Source organism: Bubalus kerabau, chromosome 16 (assembly GCF_029407905.1).
Source record: "Bubalus kerabau isolate K-KA32 ecotype Philippines breed swamp buffalo chromosome 16, PCC_UOA_SB_1v2, whole genome shotgun sequence".
In the NCBI taxonomy this organism is placed as follows: domain Eukaryota; kingdom Metazoa; phylum Chordata; class Mammalia; order Artiodactyla; family Bovidae; genus Bubalus; species Bubalus kerabau.
Genome location: NC_073639.1, coordinates 59,180,665 through 59,200,396, shown reverse-complemented (window position 1 = coordinate 59,200,396; position 19,732 = coordinate 59,180,665). Strand labels below are relative to the sequence as shown.

General features: G+C 52.3%; 1 protein-coding gene across 1 annotated transcript in view; it reads right to left on the bottom strand.

The window, feature by feature from the left end:
• Positions 1–390: 390 nt before the first annotated feature.
• The window catches only part of CUX2 (cut like homeobox 2), a 278,643-nt gene continuing 259,301 nt past the window's right edge, over positions 391–19,732 (bottom strand). The window contains exons 13-22 of the mRNA XM_055549878.1: positions 19,664–19,712; positions 19,471–19,570; positions 17,731–18,405; positions 16,690–16,791; positions 11,318–12,102; positions 10,383–10,542; positions 7,971–8,243; positions 6,534–6,722; positions 5,111–5,384; positions 391–1,545 (exon numbers count right to left, since the gene is read on the bottom strand). Of these exons, the coding sequence (XP_055405853.1) occupies positions 753–1,545; positions 5,111–5,384; positions 6,534–6,722; positions 7,971–8,243; positions 10,383–10,542; positions 11,318–12,102; positions 16,690–16,791; positions 17,731–18,405; positions 19,471–19,570; positions 19,664–19,712 (3,400 nt within the window). The 3' untranslated portion in view covers positions 391–752. The remainder of the gene's footprint in view (positions 1,546–5,110; positions 5,385–6,533; positions 6,723–7,970; positions 8,244–10,382; positions 10,543–11,317; positions 12,103–16,689; positions 16,792–17,730; positions 18,406–19,470; positions 19,571–19,663; positions 19,713–19,732) is intronic.

The following is a 19,732-nucleotide window of genomic DNA, read 5'->3' as shown; positions in this document are numbered from 1 at the left end:
CAGCCCACGTCTCTACAACACTTACAACAGCGCAGGACATTGTGTTATCCAGGTTGCAAAACAGACCACCAGAATGAAACACACCCTCATGGCATCGAAGTTTTCCTTTAGAGTCTTTTGGACTTGCTCTTTTCAACATGGTTTCTGGAAGGGCAGTAGCAATGCAATGTGTCTCACAGACAGACGTGGAAAAAAAAACAATGCAGTTCAAAGGTTATCTAAATTTTGGTCAGTCTTATAGTGTTTTGTGATGGCTTTGAACAATTGTCTCCTTTTAATCTCATCTAGTGGCAAAAAAACGACACAACTTCAGTGTATACTTCGCAACAGTTGTGACAGCATCCTGATTTTATAACTCTCTGTTAATATCAAAACAGCATTAGCTGGGAATAAATTCCAAAGGATCCTTTATTAAAATATCTAAAAGTGGTCTATAAATATTTATTTTTCTAAAAGAGTTTGGAGCTTCCAAGTGAAAATGTGGCTCCACTTTGCTTCTGCGTCTGGTAGAGAGGCCAGCAGGGAGAAGATGGTGCTCCCTGGGGCAGGGGGAGCTGTAAAGAGGCAGCAGGAGCCCCGGCCCTACCTGCTCACTCATGACTTCATAGAGCTTGGATTACAACAAAAGCGGAAAACGGCGGGACCCTAACGCTGCTGTCCACGCGGTGAGGGCTGCGCGAGCGCCTCCCTTCCGGGGCCCTGTCCTGTCTGGGAGAGTCGGTGGCCACCGGGTGCGCCCCTCGCCTCCACCTTCAGAACTCCCACTCCAGGGCCTCCTCCCGATTGGCAGCCCGCTCCAGCCGGTAGATGATGCTGTTCAGGTTGGCCATCTTCTCGTGCCGCCGCTGCAAGTTGGGGTTCACCTTGGTGCTGGGGTGCAAGGCCCCAGTTGTGTCGGTGGTAGGGCTGGCACTCAGCACCTTGGCAGGGAGGGTGCTGGGTGGGGATGGGGAGATGGGGGCTGAGGAGGAAGGGACAGGCGACACGGACATCATGAGGCCCGGCGAGGAGGCTGCTGAGGGCGAGTTCAGCGACACCTCCAGGCTGCAGCGGGAGGACTCTGAGGCTGACTTAAAGCTTAGGGGATCCGGGTGTAGCCGCTCCCCACCCTCACCCTCCGGGAGAGGGTGCAGCGAGGGGCAGGCCGGGGTGGTCCCGCCTGGGAGGAGGAGCCCTGGGGCTGCTTTGGGGAGTCCATCATCACCCAGAGGGTCAGGATGCACCTCTTGGGGGGAGCCTTGGCCTTTGTCCGGCTCCTTTGAGTCCTGGCTGCCGGCTTGTTCCTCAGCCTCCTCAGTCTGTTCCTGCTTAATCCTCACTGGAGTCTTGTCCTGGGAGGTCAGGTGGGTGACGCTCTCCTCGGGAGCCTCCTGAAGCTTTAGTTCCTTCACCGTAGGCTTCTGGTCCTCGGCCTCTGAGTCGGGGCTCTGTGGGGTGGGGTCTGGGTGGGAATGGGCTGGCAGTAGGATGCCAGGACCCCCACTGGGGTCGAGGTCTGGTTCCTCTTGGGTCCCCTCCACCAACATCTCCCGGCGCATCCGGGACCTGGGGCAGAGATGGTGGTGAGCAAGGTGCTGGAGTGGACAGCTAACCCTGGAGTCAAACCCAGTGAGTGGCCCTGTGACCCCAGCCACTTCCCCGGGGGGCTCACTATGCATAAGCTTCTTCACATGCAGCATCCTAGTAAGCCCTCTCAACAACTCCAGATGGTGGGCTATCATCATCCCCACTCCAGAGGAGGAAACAGGCTCAGAGATGCTGGGTGATATGCCCCAGTTTCACAGCTGGTAAGTGGCAGAACCAGGACTTGAACTCAGGACTGTTGGATTCCAGAGCTCGCAGTCCAGCCCTGTGCGGTCTAGTGCAGCAGCCACTGGTCACACGTGGCTCTCTCATTGTTAACAGTTGTTATACTGACTGCATGTGGAAATGGTTGCATTTGTAAAAGTGTTAGTTGCTCAGTCGTGCCCGACTCTTTGCGACCCCATGGACTGCAGCCCACCAGCCTCCTGTGTCCATGAGATTTTCCAGGCAAGGATGCTGGAGTGGGTTGCCATTTCCTTCTCCAGGGGATCTTCCCAACCCAGGGATTGAACCTGGGTCTCCTGTACTGCAGGCAGATTCTTTACCCACTGAGCTACAAGGGAAGCCCTGCATTTGTATATCCTGGGCTAAATAAAATATGCGTGTGTGCTTGGTCATGTCTGACTCTTTGCAACCCTAGGGACTATAGCCCACTAGGCTCCTCTGTCCTTGGGATTCTCTAGGCAAGAATACTGGAGTGGGTACTATTACATTAATTTCATCTGTCTCTTTTTGTTTAGTTTTATTTTTAAATTTTTCTTCAACGTGGCTACTAGAAAATTTTATATTATATATGTGGCTTTTGTTGTATTTCTATTGGACAGTGGTGCTCTAGAGCATTTCTCAAAGTCAAAAGCAGAGAATAACTTGTCTAAGTCACCAAGGCACACAGAGGTAGAGCTGGGCCCAGAACCTGGGTACACTGAATTCCAGTCCAGAACCCATCCTCTCTTCACTTCAGTGGCCTCCCTTTTGTCAGAGGGAAACGTGGTCTCATTTATTATGTTTTAGGGCAGGAAAGGCTAGGATGGGTTTAACTTCATTAATTATTTCCCTAATAGCACAAGGTCCAGAGAGGTCAAGTCAGTTGTCCAAGATCATAGAGTGATAGGACTTTTTAAGTATCTTCAATGCTGTATCCTTCTTTAATTGATGACATCATATATTATATTAGTATTTATAATAATAAAGTACATGTTACTGATATAAAATAAATTTATAAATTTCATTGATAAAGATCATAATGATTAGTGCTTATCACGTACCAGATGCTGGACCAAGCACTTTGTGCAGACTATTTTTCATAATGACCTTATGAGGGGGAGACTAGTCTCATGCCCACCAACAAAGATGACAAGGCTCAGACAGGCACAGGGACTGCCGTGGTCACAGAGCCGGCAAGCAGTGCAGTTGGGCTCGGAACCCAGCTGTCTGCCTACACTCTCCTGCCTCCCTGCCCAGGTCGGGGATGGGGCTCCATCCCAGGATCCTGAGCCCGGAGAGACTATCAGCGGTGATCGGGTTCACTTTCGTCTCTCAGTTCCTAATCCTTCCACAAAGGTGGCCTTGCCCACCTCTCAGGAGGCCCTGTCTTCTCCTTTAGTTCCCTCTGGAGGGAAGAGTTGGTGGGACCAGGGGAGTGCTGGGTGTTTTGGGGATGGCTCACTTGCCTGAAGCTTTATCATTAGAACTTCCAAACTGTGGATCAAATATAAATATCTGGCTAATAGTCATTTATACCATAGTAAAAATTAGTCTTTTTCATCAATTCTTGACTCCCTAATCTATAGCAGGTCCTTCCAAGTAAGTTTTTCTCAAAACATCCTATTGTTCACTTTTCCCAGAGCTCACTGCAGTGTGTAATGATACATTACTATAAGAACTCATTTAATAGTGACCATCCCTGCTGGTCTGTGAGAGATGCTAAGGACTTTACCTCATTCTCTTTGGTACCTGGGACAGAGAAGATGCTCAATAAACATTTACTAAATGAAGCAATGTATTCTTCTATAATTATAGCTCTTTGAGAGTGTTTTTTTTGGGGAGTGGAATTCTCCCTACTCCTTCAAAGTCCAGCTGAAATGCCATCTCTCTATCTAAATTTCCCCTAGGTAGAATTCCCTTTTCCCTTAGTTCCTTATTCCTTCTTGTTTTCACAGAATTTATTAGGTTGTCATGAAATTATCTGGTTTGTGATCTTAAACTCTCTAAGAGCAGGGATGATGGCTCTGAACCCCCGTATCTCCCGACCCTGGCTCCCTGTGCATACATGGCAACTATTAACTGAAATGAATATGCTGGATTATAATGGAGGGATACATTCCTGTGGGAAACAAGAGGGGAGAGAATGTCTGGAAGCGAAGGAGGGTGTGAGGCTTTAAGGACCTGTATCATCTGCCGTTTGGCAGGTTCTGGGTCTGAGCAAGCTATAAAGCAGTATTTTACAATGTGTTCATGCCTGTAGTTTTTCATTTGATCCTCAATTCAGCGTTGTGGAATAAATTTTAAGTTCCTTATCTGTAAAATAGGGATGAGACTCAGAAAGGTACAGTGATTTGCCCAACAACACACAGCCAAGGTGGGATTTGAACTCGGGTCTGTGTGATGCCCATGCCTGGGCTCTGGAGAGAGATTTCAGGTGTTCCATCCTTCTAGGTTCCTCCCTCCTCTTCTCTCAGGGATCAAGAGACTCTCTTCTCTGGCACCACAGAGGCATCAGAGACATTTCTTGCTCAGGAGGCTTGGTGGGGAGTGCCTCAGAGGGATGGCCCTTGAAATCGCATCAAGCCTTCTCTTCAGGGTTCTCAGGAAGCCCTTCTGCGGTCTCCTTGGGAACCGTGCACCCAGTCAGTGCCCCGAGGCAGCCAGCCCCCTGCAGGTCAGCTGCTCCGAGGATGAGGGACTGGTGAGTGGAAGGATGCACCACTTTCCTTGGGGATCACCCACTCCCTGAGGTGGGTAGAGCCTGAGGGGCTGCCACAAGGGTTTCCTTCCCCCTCAGGAGTGGGAAAGGCCAGGAGCCCCAGACCAGGGCACTGACACAAGACTCAGTGGGTAGTTAGGGTGCCTCAGGCCTGTGCCCCAAACACAATCCCCTGTCCCTTTGTAGAGGCAGACGCGGAGCACGCTGGTGAAGTCACAACAAAGGTAGCGACAATACTGTCGTCAGCACCTACCGCCTCCTATGTGCCCGGTTATTTTCCGTAAGTATGTTAGCCGCATCAAATCCTCAAGGCAACTCTATGAAGTAGACCCCATTATAATTCTCATTTTACAGGTTACAAGACTGAGGCTCTGGGAGGTGAAGTCACTTGCCCAGGCCGCACAAGATGAAAACTGTCAAGCTGGAATTTACATCCGGGTTTGCCTACGTTATAAAGCTAAACACCTAGAAATATGGCCACCTCGTTTCCCAGAGGCCATGATGGGCTCCCTCCAGGCCCTGGGATGAGGAAGCAGAGGGTGCCGGCTGAGACCCCTGCCCACCCTCCCAGGGGCCACCAGGCACCCTGCCCCCCATCCCTACCTGTAGTTGTGGAACCAGTTGATGACGGTGTTGGTCTTGAGGTTGAGCTGGAAGGAGAGGAGCTCAATGGTCTGCTGGGAGGGGTAGGGCTCCAGCTGGTAGGCCTTCCTCAGCGCCTCCTTCTCTTCGGGGGCCAGCACCACTCGGGGCTTCTTGATCTGCAGGAGGCTCAGGTCTTGGGGCTGCAGGCAGGGGCTGGGGCACTCGGAGCGGGTGGCTGGAGACTCACTGTCTGAGCCAGTGCTGATGAGGCCGTACCTGCGTTTCAGGTAGGCTGGGGTGGGGGAGGGAGGGAGGGAGGGCTGAGAGGGGCCAACTAGAGGCTCCCCTTAACCGAGGAGGGGTCTCAAGCTGAACTGAGCACCAGCCAGCTGTCCTTAGAGCCCCTGTGCCCCAAACGTGGGGACCCCGGCCCGGCCTCAGCCTTTTCTCCTTCCACGCCCTCCTCGTGAGATGGGAGACGCTCGCCTGCCCACACCTGATCATTAACACGCTAACTGTTAACATGTGTGGAGGGCTGCCCTCGCAGACAGGAAGTACTCCAAAAAGGGGGTTCTGCAGCATTCTCGATTGTCAGAAGTGTCCCTGAATTTCACCAGTGTTTTGGAGGGCAGGGGGAAGTAATCTTAGTTTTAAGATTTTTCTTTCCTGTTTTCACAGCTTTCTCTGGAGCCATCTGTGGAGTTTGTGGGTTCAGTGGGGAGGTGGTACAGATGCAGAAAGTGGTGCAGAGTCTTTCGTCCTTGGCCCCTGCCAGGCTCCAGGACGTTAATTTTAAATGAACGTAGTAATTGCATGATGCATCTCAGCCTCAAATCATCAAAATGTGTGTGCGTTGGGGGGGAAGCCCACCTCAGAATGGAGGAAGTAAGGTATTGGGTCCCATTTAATCCTCACACCAATGCCCTGAGGTAGACGCTATGACTCTTACTTTCAGATGAAGTGGAATGAGGCACAGAGAAGGGAAGTAACTTGCCCAAGATCACACAGCCAGCAAGCGGCAGGACAAGTTCCCAACGAACCTGTGATTTCTTGTCCGGTCTTGTTAAAGGGGGAGTTATCATTTGCTGGGTCAATTCTGTGCTTTGTTGCATAGAATCCAGGTGATGGGCAAAGGGGGTAATATAATAGGATTCTGATGCAGAGGATGGAGAGATCAGAGAGAGAGGGGGCTTGGGGAATATGCAGGAGACTCTGGAGTGGCTATGGGTTTGTGGAAGGACGCTGAGAGAGACGGTGTATTGGAATTTTCAGGGGAAAAGTATTAAACATTTTAATGGCTCACGTTCTGTGGAATGGCTATTTCTTGCAGCCTACACTAGGCTAAGACTGGACCACTGGGACCCTGGGTTTATTTAGGTTAGAACCAGATACGGTTCCAATGGGAAAACCTGAGGCCAGACCCAGAGTTTCCAGGGCTTACCTTTCTTCTCCAGCTTCTTCATGTCTCTCAGCTTCTCCACGTTGTGGGGGTCGTTGAGCCACAGCTGCATGCGCACAAAGGGCTCCCGGCCCTTCAGGCTCAGCTTGTGCCAGGGCTTGGGTCGGGAGAGAAGGTCAGACACGGAGCCCTGGGTCAGCCCTAGGATGCTCTCCCCGAAGAGCCGCTGCCCTGGGGACAGGGGAGGAGGGGGACGACCTGTTACCCCAGGCTGGGCACAGGTGCTCCCGGGAGAGACAAGGGGCAGGCAGAAACCAGGGAATGTCTCCACTAACTCAGCAGGGAGGACCAGACACATCGGGGGACCCACACCTGTGTGCATCTGGGGAACTTTCTGCAAAACAGGAGGTGGGGGCAGGCAGATAGCTGCCAAACAAAAATGCTGTCATGATTTAGATGTTATTCACTCCTAGGGGATCCCTGACATTGTCTGCAAACTTCATGTACACAAATAAGTATCACCTTGTCGGAGAGTAATTTGACAGATTCTATCAAAATTTTAATGTGCAAACCCTCTAATCCAGCAATCCCACTGCCTGGGATTTCTCCTCCAGATGTACTTGCCCAAGGGCACAAAGACGCATGTGGATGTGGTTTCAGAGGCAGCAGGAAATTGGGAACAAGCAAAATGCTCATTAGCTGCATAAAAAATGTGGGGCATCCATGGCCTGAAAATTTTTCAACAGTGACAAAGACTGCAGGTGGGCTATTCATTCTAAGGCTGAAGAGGGTCTGCAGAACAGTGTTAGTTTTTAAAAAGCAAGTGGAAGGACAGCCTGTGTGTAATTTCATCTATCTAGAAAAAAGAAGAGAAGAAACTAGGTGAACATACAATTCTGTATGTGTTCAGAAAATATCAAAGATACAGAAAAACTGTGGCGTATGACTGGGAGGTTAGGGGAGATTTTATTTGTTTACACTTTAACTTTTTTTTTTCCTGTATTGTTTGGCATTTTCAAATAGTGATACCTTATTTTTATTATAAAAATTGTAGTGAAAAGTTGAGGTTTGTGTGCATGACTTGACTCCCATCTGAGACGTGGAGGAGTTTGTAATTCAAAAAATTAAAGAATCCAGATTTCTCTCTTGGGCCCCCAGCATTAGATGAGGACTGAGTTATCTGAGAATAACTCAGAATAACTGCGAATCTTCCTGGGATTCTCTAAGTCCTCCTGGAAGGAAGTTTTGAAAGTTGTGGGTTAAGCACTTTAGGAGGACAGCATACTGACCTCCCTGCTGTCCACTCTAGAGACCCAGTTCAGAGTCAGATGCCTCCCAGGGGGCCCTGGGTGGCCCAGGGCTGAGCAGCACCTGCAGAAGGGACCCCAGTGCCTGGGATCTCACCATGGCTCTTTCCTTAAGGCAAGGGGGAGCCAAGCAGGGCAAGAGGCAGCACCCCTGACTCCCAGTACCCTGTACCTAGGTTGTTGTCTGTGAGGACCTCTTTGACCCTCTTGGTGATGGAGTACGTGTCCAGCTCGGGGGACATGGCCACAATCTCCTGGATGCCCCCTGTGGTCTGGCTGCCCGAGTAAATCTTCCCACTCAGTGATGAGCTGGAGCGTCCCTCTGGCTGCTGGTTCTCCTTGCTGCTCTCCAGTGTCAGACTCAGGGGCTCCTGGGAGCTCTTCTCCGGTGGCTCCGTGGGACTAGGGGGTGGGGATGGCGAGGACCTTGGTTCAGTGGGACTGACTGTGGGCGGCAGAGACAGAAAAGGCAGTTACTGCAATCTGGCATAGACATGCATGGTTTGGGCAGGCTTGTTTGTTACAGCCAAGAGTTGGCGACAACCCATTTTGCAACTACCGCAGTAAAATCTCAGGCAGGGACCATCCTGGCTGTGAAAACCAGTAGATGAAAGTTGGAGGAGGAAAAAGATATCCACCTAGTCCCAAAGTATCTCCCCACAGGATACTTATTAAGTACAAAGGGAAAAACAGTAACTTTGCAAGTACAGCTATCTGCCAACACCAACTCAATCTAGTGATTGAAGTTAGCACAGGACAAATCAACAGCTGGTGACTCCTCATATGATGGACTGAGAAGGACAGAGCAACATTTCTGGGACATTCCTGCCCGAAGTGCACAGCTTGAGTCTAGCCACAAGGAAACATCAGACGAAGCTGAACTGAGCATCAGTCTATAACATAACTGGCTTCCAGTTTTCACAAACGTCAAAACTAAAAAACTTTAGAGAGAGGCAGAAGAACTGTCCAAATTGAAAGAGACTAAAGAGACATGATGACTAAGTACAAGTGATCCTGAATTTGACCTGGACAGGGAAAGATAAAATTATATAAAGGTGATTATTAGGACAACTGAAGAAACTTGGAATATAGATGGTGGGTTACATAGTAGTATTGTATTAATGTAAAATTTCTCATTCTTGCTAAATACTTTGAAATATTTAGGGGTAAAGGGACATGATATCTTCAATTAATCTCTTAAATAGTTGAGAGAAAGAGCACAAATATGGCAAAATTAACAACTGGTGAATCAGTATGTAGGATATAGGAAGTTGGTTCTATTGCTTCAACACTTTGGTAAGTTAGAAATTACATCAAAATTAAAAGTTAAGAGGAAAAAAAAGGATTTGGCAATGACTGACAAGTCCAACTGCCAGAGTTAGCTAAGTAAAATACAGTGAGTCCCCACAGCAATCAATAATAATGTAATAAAAAGATGCATATAAGATGAGTAAGTTCTGGGATTTGATACACAGCATGGTGACTGAAGTTAACAATCCTATTTTATATATATACTTGACAGTTGCTGTGCGAGTACAGCTTTAATAGTCTCACTATAACAAAATGGTAATTACCTTAAAAAGTAAAACCACATTTTTCATAAGACATTTTGTGTACATATATGTTAGAAAACGGAGAAGGCAATGGTACCCCACTCCAGTACTCTTGCCTGGAAAATCCCATGGATGGAGGAGCCTGGTAGGCTGCAGTCCATGGGGTTGCTAAGAGTCGGACACGACTGAGCAACTTCACTTCCGTGCATTAGAGAAGGAAATGGCAACCCACTCCAGCGTTCTTGCCTGGAGAATTCCAGGGATGGGGGAGCCTGGTGGGCTGCCGTCTATGGGATCGCACAGAGTCAGACATAACAAGCACCTTAGCAGCAGCAGCAGCATGTTAGAAAACCACTTTTTAGAAGATATCTTGGATAGGGTGGCTTTATGGAACCTCAGTTCCTGAATCTGTGAAATGGGGCCATAATACAAGCGGTGCTATACTTGCAACTACCTGCTCAGGGCCATAAAGAGGACTCCATGAGATAATGGGGTCACCTCCTGAGGAATCAAGAGTCACCCACTCACTGGACTTTCCAGCGTGAGCTGAGCTGCTGGACAGTCCGGGGAGGGCAGGGGACATGCCTGGGGAGGTGTCCCTAATGGGGAGGGGCGTGTTTAGAAATTCCTGTGCTGGTCCACAGGGCACCTTCCAGTCAAGTGGAAAAAGGTACTTCTTCCTCAATGTATTTAACTGGTGCCTGATGGAAATTTGTTAATATAAACCCAAAGGCTCTGTGCGAAGAAGGATTCTGAGGCTGCAAGCTGGATTGCTGGGAAAGAGATCAATCAGCAGACTTCTGACATGGGATGGTAAGGTGGGCACCGCCCCCACCCCTACTCCCGCTCAATCTAGCCACTCTGGCGCCACCTAGAGGTCAGTCTGGCTGAGGGAAGGATGAAAGGGGAGCAGGGGCCCTTTCAGGGCAGCAGCGGGGAGGGGCAGGAGAAGGGAGACGTGGGCAGTGAAGCCACTGCACAGACTGGAAGAGTGAGGGCTCTCGGTGGTTCGGGGCCCCATCTGTACTCACCCTGGGAGGCGCCGGGCTGCTGGCCCACGGCCTGGCCAAGCTGGTCCGAGAGCCACAGCTGCATGCGGATAAAGGGCTCCCGTCCCTTCTGCGTCAGCTTGCTCCACGGCTTCGGCCGGGACAGCATGTCACTCACGCTGCCCTGTGACAGGCCCAGCACCTGGGGATGGGCAGGGCGGGAAGGCTGGGTCAGCAGGTCCTGGCCATCCCCTCCACCTCTCTTCCCCAGACCATTAGGGCCCACTGCTCACTCCTGTTCCAAGAGGAGAGGGCTGCCTTCAAGTGATCTTCACTCTCCATATGCCTGCTGTGTGCCTGTGCTGTGCCCTCCACCTGCAGTGCCCTTCCAGATTTCCTTACAGTCCATGGAATTCTCCAGGCCATAATACTGGAGTGCGTAGCCTTTCCCTTCTCCAGGGGGTCTTCCCAACCCAGGGATTGAACCCAGGTCTCCCGCATTGCAGGCAGATTTTTTACCAGCTGAGCCACAAGGGAAGCCCATCTAAAAATCGTCCTTGGACTCTTAAGACCCCTTAAGTGCCTCCTCCTCCAGGAAGCCTTCCTATGTTGTATTTCCCATTCCTCCGAGCTGGGCTGAGCCTTAACACTTAAGTGGAATGGACCATGGGAGGGATGGAGGTTACTGGAGAAGGGGGGTAGGCGGCTATTAACTAACCAGATGGAAGCTTTTCACAGCTTTAAAAACCGCAGAACTGAACACCAGCCTTGTCCGTGGCTCCCCTTTCCCCACTGCCCAGGGACAGGAAAAAGGGCTTTGGGGGTCACTCAGATCTGGGTCTGAATCCTGCTTCTGCTCAGTTCTTGGTCACTTACACACACTCACACACACCCTTCTTTCCAGGCCATGGACACGGCAAAGGTGTCCTTGCTCCCCAGGCTCCCTGAACCTCTGGGGCGAACCCCACCACTTTCACCTTCTCCCCGAAGATCCTCTGGCAGATTCCATTCTTGGCCAGCTTCTCCTTGACCTGGCGCGTCAGCTCCAGGGTGTCCACCTCGCGGTACATGTAGAGCTCGTATTGCTCGGGGGTCAGGGGCGGCACGGTGGGCTTCAGCGTGCGGGGCACATAGGCTGGGTAGTAGGCCAGCCGCCCGCCGCCGCCCCCTTCAGGACCGCCCCCCTCGGCCTTGAGCTCGCCCACCCTGGGGGGCTCGTCCTCGCTCCCGGCCGCTTCGTCCTCGGGGACTGCGGGGGCCTCGTCCCCACGGGGCCAGGCCCGCCCATTGGGCTGGCCGGAGTAGCTGGAGGAGGAGGAGAGTGAGGGCGAGACAGAGGCGTAGGGGCGGCTGAGCAGGCCGCGGTCCGAGGCCCAGTGGTGGTCGAAATAGCCGGCGTCGCCGATCTCCGACTTAACCTTCCGGATGATGCTCTGCACGAAGGCGGCCGGGGACAGGACCGTGAGGGAGGTCTGCGTGCCGCTGCTGCTCGTCCCCCCGCTGCCGACACCGCTGTCCTCCTGCTTGACGAGCGTCGGGGCCCCGTTCTGGCTCATGGCGGCCAGTGAGGGCCGCTCTGGGGGCGAGGGAGGTACCGAGCGGCCCCGGGCGCCGGCCTCCATCTCCAGCAGGGCCTGCTGCTGCGCTTGCATCTCGCGGCGTGCTTGCTCCAGAATGTTCTTGATGGCGTCTTCCGAGGTGGTGCTGGCGGGGGCTGTGCCGTTGGTGATGCTCAGTGGGGCTGCTGAGTTCTTGGGCTCGCCTGTGGGAAAGGGGACAGGGAGGCTGGAGGCCCGGGGACAGGGAGGCTGGAGGCCCGTGGACAGGGCATGGTTTGAAGGACAAAGACGTTCACAGCACAGAATTTATACCAGCGACATGTTGGGGGCAACCTCTGTGTCTGGGGATAAAAACCAGGTGGACACAGATTTTAGCTTATGTGGAAAAAGCGCTCATGGGGATACTGTAAGGTTAGAAGAAGACAGCTGTTTTTACACATGCTGTGATCCACCTATGCAAATAAAAGCAAGTCCCAGAAAGGACACACAGTATAACCTGCTTTCTATTGAGCGGCAGAGCAACCCAAATAAGCAATACATTACTTGGTGAAAATTCTACAAGTGGTCAACACAAAGGAACAGCAGGACCGGGCTTCCCTCTGCTCTCTTAGTGGCCTTTCCTACACTGGGGTCTCTCCCCACCCCTGAACCAACCTAGGTCAACACAGCCCTTCCTTTACTATCTCACTGAGTAGTCTGCACCCCGGTGGATCCTCATAGCGCCATTAAAAATAATTTCTATTGCTTTGCCAATTAAAAAGCAATAGAGCAATGGAATACTATTCAGTCATAAAAGGAATGAAGCACTGATACCATATGGAGGAAACTTGAAAACATTACGTGAAGTGAAAGAAGCCAGGCACAAGAGGCCACCTATTGGACAGTTTCCGCTCATATGAACTATCCAGAACAAGGAGAGCCACAGACACAGAAAACAGACTGGGGCCTCCGTGGGGCTCAGGGGAGGTGAGGCGTGGGGAGCGACTACTAACGGGTACAGTGTTTCCTTTTGGGGGTGATGAAGATGTTTGGGAACTAGACAGAGACAGTTGCTGCAAAACATTGTGAAGGAACTAAAGGCCACTGAATTCTTCACTCTAAAATGGTTAAATTCATGTTATGTGAATTTTACCTCAAAAAAAGCAGACATCCCTGGTGGAAGTGGGTAAGAATCCGCCTGCCAACGCGGGGGGCACGGGTTTGAACCCTGGTCTGGGAAGACTCCACATGCCGTGGGGCATCAAAGCCTGGGTGCCACAACTACTGAGCCCGAGCACCCTCAAACCTGTGCTCCGAAACAGGGAAGCCACCGCAACAAAGAGCAGCCCCTGCTCACCACAACTAGAGAAAGCCCACGCAAAGCAACAGAGAGCGAGCATGGCCAAAAAAATCCCCCTCTGTTAAAAAAAAAAAGCTAACAATGCACAAAAACTTAAGATGAAAATGAGAATCCCCTCTGATCTTTCCCCCAGTGGTAATCACATGAAATTTTCCCAAGTCTTCCCTTCCAATCTGTTTTCTAACTACATGCATGGGATGGCCACACTTGATACATGGCAGTGTGGCCTGGCTTGCTCCCACTTAGTCTCAACATGAGTGTTTCTTCCTACGATTTGAAGTTCTTCTATCTTTAATGGCTGCATATGCCATTGAAGAAATACTCTTGGCTTTAGTTACCCAGCCCCCCACTGCTGGACACTTAGGTTTCTACTTTGTCACTGTTGGGAACAACAATAAAGACATAGCTTCTATATACATTTTTGTTCCCATTCTGAATATTTCCTTTGATCCCCAAAAGCAGAGTTCGCAGGTCATTGTCAGCCACGTTCACTTCCTTCCCAGAGGGATGCTAACTGCTCTCTGCTTAGTCTTCACTTCTGTGAGGGACATCGGGGGGTAACCTGGCACTCTTCCTCTTGCTGAACTTTTCACAGACCCTAAATGGAAACCTCCTGCCTGGGCCACTCGAGCAAAGGTTTCCCTCTGTGATGTCTTTTTAATTTCTTTGCTACCTTGATGCAGACCTCCCAGTGGGAGAGCACTGTGCAGGGAGTCAGGAGGCCTGTGTTCTCCTCTGGTCTCGGAATAACTGTGAGTATGTCCCCCTCTCTTTGGCCTCAGCTGTCCTTTTTAGTGGGAGAGTTAGATGAGACTGTTTCTCATGGTTCTTTTCACCCCAATACTGTGTCTCATCTATGTGTGTAACCTCTGTCCAGCACACAGTAGGCATTTAATGTTTACTGAATGACTGCCTCTCTTTTGCTACCAGAATTGACCAAGAAGACATAACTAAGTGTGCACACAGTCGGGGCTCAGCAGATTATCTGGGTGGGGCAGTGCAGCATCCCAGCAGGGTTAACCTCTCTCTGTCCTTTCCAGGGACCAGGAAAAGAGGGGTCCGTGGGAAATTCGTAGCTTCCAGCAGCAGACTTGGGAATAGGGACACTTGCCCCAAGTCACCACCAGGGGGGAGCAGATACTGTAAAATGGAGTGGGAGTGCTGAAGCCGGTGTCCAGTTGAGTCAGCTGTGGTCTGCGCTGGCTGTACTACATTATGCTGGGTGCAGGGACGTGATAGGTCCCTGGTTGCAAGAATCCCCCACTTGGAGGGACAGCCACATCAGCAGAGTCATTTGTAACATGAATAAATGCAACAATGGAGACATAGTGATAATGTAATGAGGACGGCTAACTTTCCCGGGACACCTTCTACATACTAGACCCCAGCTGAGTGCGTGCCATGCCTGATGTCATTTGATCCTCACACAACCTTGAGAAGGGAATACAAATACTGCACCTATTTTAAAGATGAGAAAATGAAGGCACAGAGAGGCTAAGTAATTTGCCAGAGGTCACACTGTTTAATAAATAGCAGAGGCAAAATTGGCAGCCAAGGCACTCAGGCTCCATTGCACCGAATAACACAGGTCATTACAGGGGATCCGAGGAGGGGTGGATTCCAATCCACCAGGATGGGGATGGGGGTTCCTGGAGGAGATGACTTCTGAGTTGAGTTGTAAAGTAGGAGCAGGAGCCGGACAGAAAGGTGGCTGGGGTGAAGATGGCCTTAGGGGCACAGAAACAGGAGTGAGGATGGTCATGAGCAAAAACAGTTCAGGTGAGAGGCATGGAGGGGTCAGGAGGAGTCTGAAGACTATTCTAGGGTCTGTAGCCCTTGTTGGGGAATTAGGATTTTATCCTGAGGGTAATAGGGAGCCATGGAAGGATTTCAAATAGTGACATGAATATGTGGTTCTCTTGAAGGATCCCTGTGGCCTCTGGGGGGAGAATGAGCTGGAGTGGGGTCTAGGCCAGTAAAGCAGGACCAGCAAGACTGGTCACTGGCAAGACCAGTAAAGAGGCTACTGTAATAGTCCCAGCAAGTGATGACGCTGGCTCACTAGGCTGGTGGCAGGTGGGACGCGGGATGGACAAGCTTGAAAAAACTTAAGTAACCCCTGGACGGGGTTAGGGTTAGGGTTGTTGAAACTTCCAGGAGCAGATTAACTCATCGAAGAAGAATAAGAAAGTCAGGAGGCCTGGGGTGGAGTTCTGGGGGAGCCCCATAAGGGGCTGATGGAGAAAGCACACTGTGACAGGCTAAATAACGGTCCCCCAAAGATATCCATATCCCAACCTCCGGGACCTGTGAATATGTTACCTCACATGGCAAAAGGGAATTTTTAGATATGATCAGAGTTAAGAATTTTGAGATGAGGGTATTATCCTGGGTTATCTGGGTGGGCCCCACAAAATCACAATGGCGTTTATGAGAGGGAGGCAGAAAGATGAGAGACAGAGACAGAGAGAGACTAAAGATGCTACAACGCTAAGATGAAGGAAGGTGCCAGGAGGCAGAAAATCTGGACAGCCTCTAGAAGCTGAAAAAGATAAGGGAACGGATTTTTTCCGTTGCCTCCAGAAAGAATGCAGCCCTGCTGACACCGTGACTGTAGCCCAGTGAGGCTGATTTTGGACTTCCGATTTCCAGAACTGTAAGATCAATCTGTGTTGTTTTCAATCACTGAGTTCTGAGTGGGCACCCACTGGGAAAGTGGAGGAGGTACGGTTGGAGAGGTGGGAGGAAGCTGGGGGAGCAGCATCTCATTGGGAACCAGAAAGTACAAGTGCAGGGAGGGTGAGGTGGATGGTCAGATGGTGAGGCTCAGGTCGAGGTGCCTGACAAGCGCCTGGTGAATACTGATCACGGGGCCTCCGGAAACAACACAGAGCAGCATCCCCAACAGAACTCGGCCTTGGGGTCACCTGTGCGATGTGGCTGCTGTGGCTGAAGAACTGAGGTTTTAATTTCACTTGCTGCTGCTGCTAAGTCGCTTCAGTCGTGTCTGACTCTGTGCGACCCCATAGACGGCAGCCCACCAGGCTCCCCCATCCCTGGGATTCTCCAGGCAAGAACACTGGCGTGGGTTGCCATTTCCTTCTCCAATGCATGAAAGTGAAGTCTCTCAGTCGTGTCTGACTCTTCACGACCCCATGGACTGCAGCCCACCAGGCTCCTCCGGCCATGGGATTTTCCAGGCAAGAGTACTGGAGTGGGGTGCCATCGCCTTCTCCGTAATTTCACTTAACTGTAGTTAAATGGCTTATAGCTCCCATACTGGATAATGGATCCGGTACTTTCCAGGCCTAGATCTCATTGGCTGCAGATTGTGAAAAAGGAAAAGCGGTTCAGACCTGCTTGGAATCCCCTCTGGGGTGGACACAGCCTCGCCTCCTGCTCAGGACAGGCCCTGGAGGCCTCAGGCCTCACCTGCTGTGGCCACACTCACCCCCCTTCTGTGACTCGATCTCCTTCTTGGCCTGCTCTAGGATGCTCTTGATGGCGTCATCCGAGCCGGTCTCTGGCGTGCGGATTCTTGGGGTGATACTGCCTGGGGGAGGAAAGGAGGTGTCTGTTGTGGGGACCTGCATGTTGGGGGTCAGTACCTGGTGCTGGGCAGGGTGACACGCTGGTGTCTTCCTCCCAGGGCCGGGAGAGTGAGAGCCAGACTGTGAGTCCGTGTGACAAACTGTGGACCCACAAGAGACTCAGCTTGAAATAACAACAAAACTCAATGAGGGCAGCCACCATCAAAGTGAACGATCATCTTGGGACTTCCTTGGTGGTCCAGTGGTTAAGACTCTGTGCTTCCACTGCAGAGGATGCAAGTTCGATCACTGGTCGGGGAACTAACATCCCACATGCCCCAAGGTGTGGCCAAAAAAAAGGAAAGAAAATAGCTAACAATTCTCAGGGAGTTATTACATGCTTTATGCTCATTTAACTCTCTTCAGGAGCCTGACAGATGGGGAAACTGAGGCATAGAGCAGCTAAAGAGAGCTGCTTGAGGTCACTAAGTGGATGAATGGCAAAGCTGGGACACAAACTCAGGTGTCTGTGGGGTCAAAACTTGGGGCCTTCACATGGATTACTCTAAAAACTGAGTCTGTCAAGGTTGGGGGGTTCACCCCGGTCATCTTATGGATGGGTAAACTGAGGCTTGGAAGTGCTTACAGGGTACCTGCCAAGGCAGCCCCAGGGGCCCGGCCTTTCCCCACCATTATCCGCCTGAACTACACCACGGCAGCACCCAGGTCTATGGGACAGGGAGCCCCAGGAGGGATTGAGGATGGTTTCCCTTATTTTACAGATGGTTTCCCTTATTTTACTGAGGCACAGAGAGGCAAAGTCATTTGCCCCAGGTCACACAGCTGGGAGGTGGCAGACTCAGGCTCTGAACTGTGAGCCGTGTTCTCAGCCCTCAACAGCCCCACGCCTGGGGCTGGCCTGGGGAGACGGCTCTGTGGACGGGCCCTCGGCCAGCACCCACCTCGCTGCCGCACCTGGATGGTCCTCAAGGCCAGCACGTTCTGCTCGTCCGACAGGAACTGCTTCATCTTGATGAAGGGCTCCTTGCCCTTCACCGTGAGCTTGCGCCAGGGCTTGGGCCGGGCCAGGATCTCACTGACTGAGCCCTGGGACAGCCCCAGCACATAGTGGCCGAACACCCGCTGCCCGATGTTGTGTTTGAGCAGCTGCTCCTTCACCTGGAAGGCGATCTCCGCCGTGTCCAGCTGCTCCTCCTCTGCTCCAGCCCCTGCCGTGGCCACGCCGCCCCCGCCCCCCTCTGCTGGCTCAGGACCCCCAGGCGGCTCAGGGCCAGGGGCTGGGGTAGCAGGGGTCGTGGGGGGCTTGGCGCTATAGAAGGCTGGGGGGAACACTAGCAGGCCTCCCGCTTCCCCCTTGAAGGCAGTTGGGGGCATCATGTGCTTGGACAGCAGCGTGTCCCCTGTCAGTCTCTCCGTTGAAGCCAGGCTGGGGAAGGGGGACAGCGAGAAAGTCCGAGGGCCATCGGGGCCCAGGCTGGGGCCCAGCAAGGGCTGCCCTGGGCTGGGGGACAGGGGGTCTTCGGGCCCTGGTGGCGGTGGGAGCTGTGGAGGGGATGGGTAGGACTGCTCCGTGCCCAGAGAGTCCTTGATGGAATCATCCTCCGAAGGGTCCTCCTCTAGAACACCGAGACAGACAGACAGACAGAGGAAGAGAGGAGAGACAGACAGAAAGACAGAGAAGTAGACAGTGATGGGAAGAGAGAGGCAGAGAGACACAGAGAGAAACAGAGATAGGGAGACAGACAGATGGAGAGAAATAGCATGGGAGAAGAAGAGATAGGCAGAGACAGAGTGAAAGACGAAGCGACAGAGGTTCAGAGAGATAGAGAGGGAGGCAGAGAGACAGTGAGAGGCAGAGAGACATACAAAAAGGGAGAGATTTGGAAGGAGAGGAAGCGGAGAAAGGGCAGGAGGGGAGGGGGGAAGCGCTATAGGCGTCCGACGGCGTGAGGCACCGACACTGGTGTTTCTGCCACGCGCTCCCCTCCCGCTTCTCTAGTCCCCGTTCTGCAAGGCCTGGGCCAGATTCCAGTTCCGGGGTGACCCTCCCAGCGCCAAGCGCATTAACCGCGCATCTGTTACGGGCCCAGCACTTTGCCCGGGGAGGGTTAATCCCCATCCCGGAGAGGACAGCCCACTTCCTAAGTGCTCGCCCCGTGCGCCTTGTCTATGTGTTCGCATCTGCCCACACAGCACCTACTAGGGCTGGTAACTGCCCATTTCACAGATGGGGAAATGGAGACAGCACACACATGTGGCTGAGGCCACATGGCTGAAAGGTCATGAGGCCACTGTGTGGGGAGAAGGGGCGATCTGGGGGAGACAAGCCTTTCCCAGCAGTCTGCAGTAAGGGTTGGTGTGAACGCCCTGTGACCTCTCCCTGCTGCTCACGAAGGCTGGGGCATGAGGGATCCCTCCGGGGACCTTGGGAAGGCCTGAGTGAGCTGGGTGTCTCCATGTGTCCCACCTTAGGGGACAGTCGCCCGCTGGCTTAGCCGTGGACGGCCACCAGCTCAGCCCCAGGTAGGCAGCAGGCGCTCAATCAACATGCCCGCCTTTTACCCATCATCTTCCTGCCCTTTGTGTTAAAGGCAGTGGTCTGAGGGTGTGGAGGAGGCTGGAGACCCACAGACAGCTCCCACCCCAGCCCCTCAGCCCCGAGAGCATCCCGCCTCCCCTACCAGGGCTGGCCAAAAGACCAGGCTTTTCCAGAAGGAATTTCTGCGCAGGGAAGAAGGCCTCCTTTGCCAGGAGCAGTGAGTCTTCGGGCTTGGCCATGCCCTGAGGAGACAAGAAGCAGGGCTGAGAGGGCATGGCTGCTGCAGAGCTCTTGAGGGCAGCCTGCCCGGTAGGGACGCTGGTGGGGACCCTCACCTGGGGGAGGCTGCAGGTGTTGGAAGCCAGCTTCATGGCTTTCAGGATGCTGCCAGAGAAAGTGCAGAC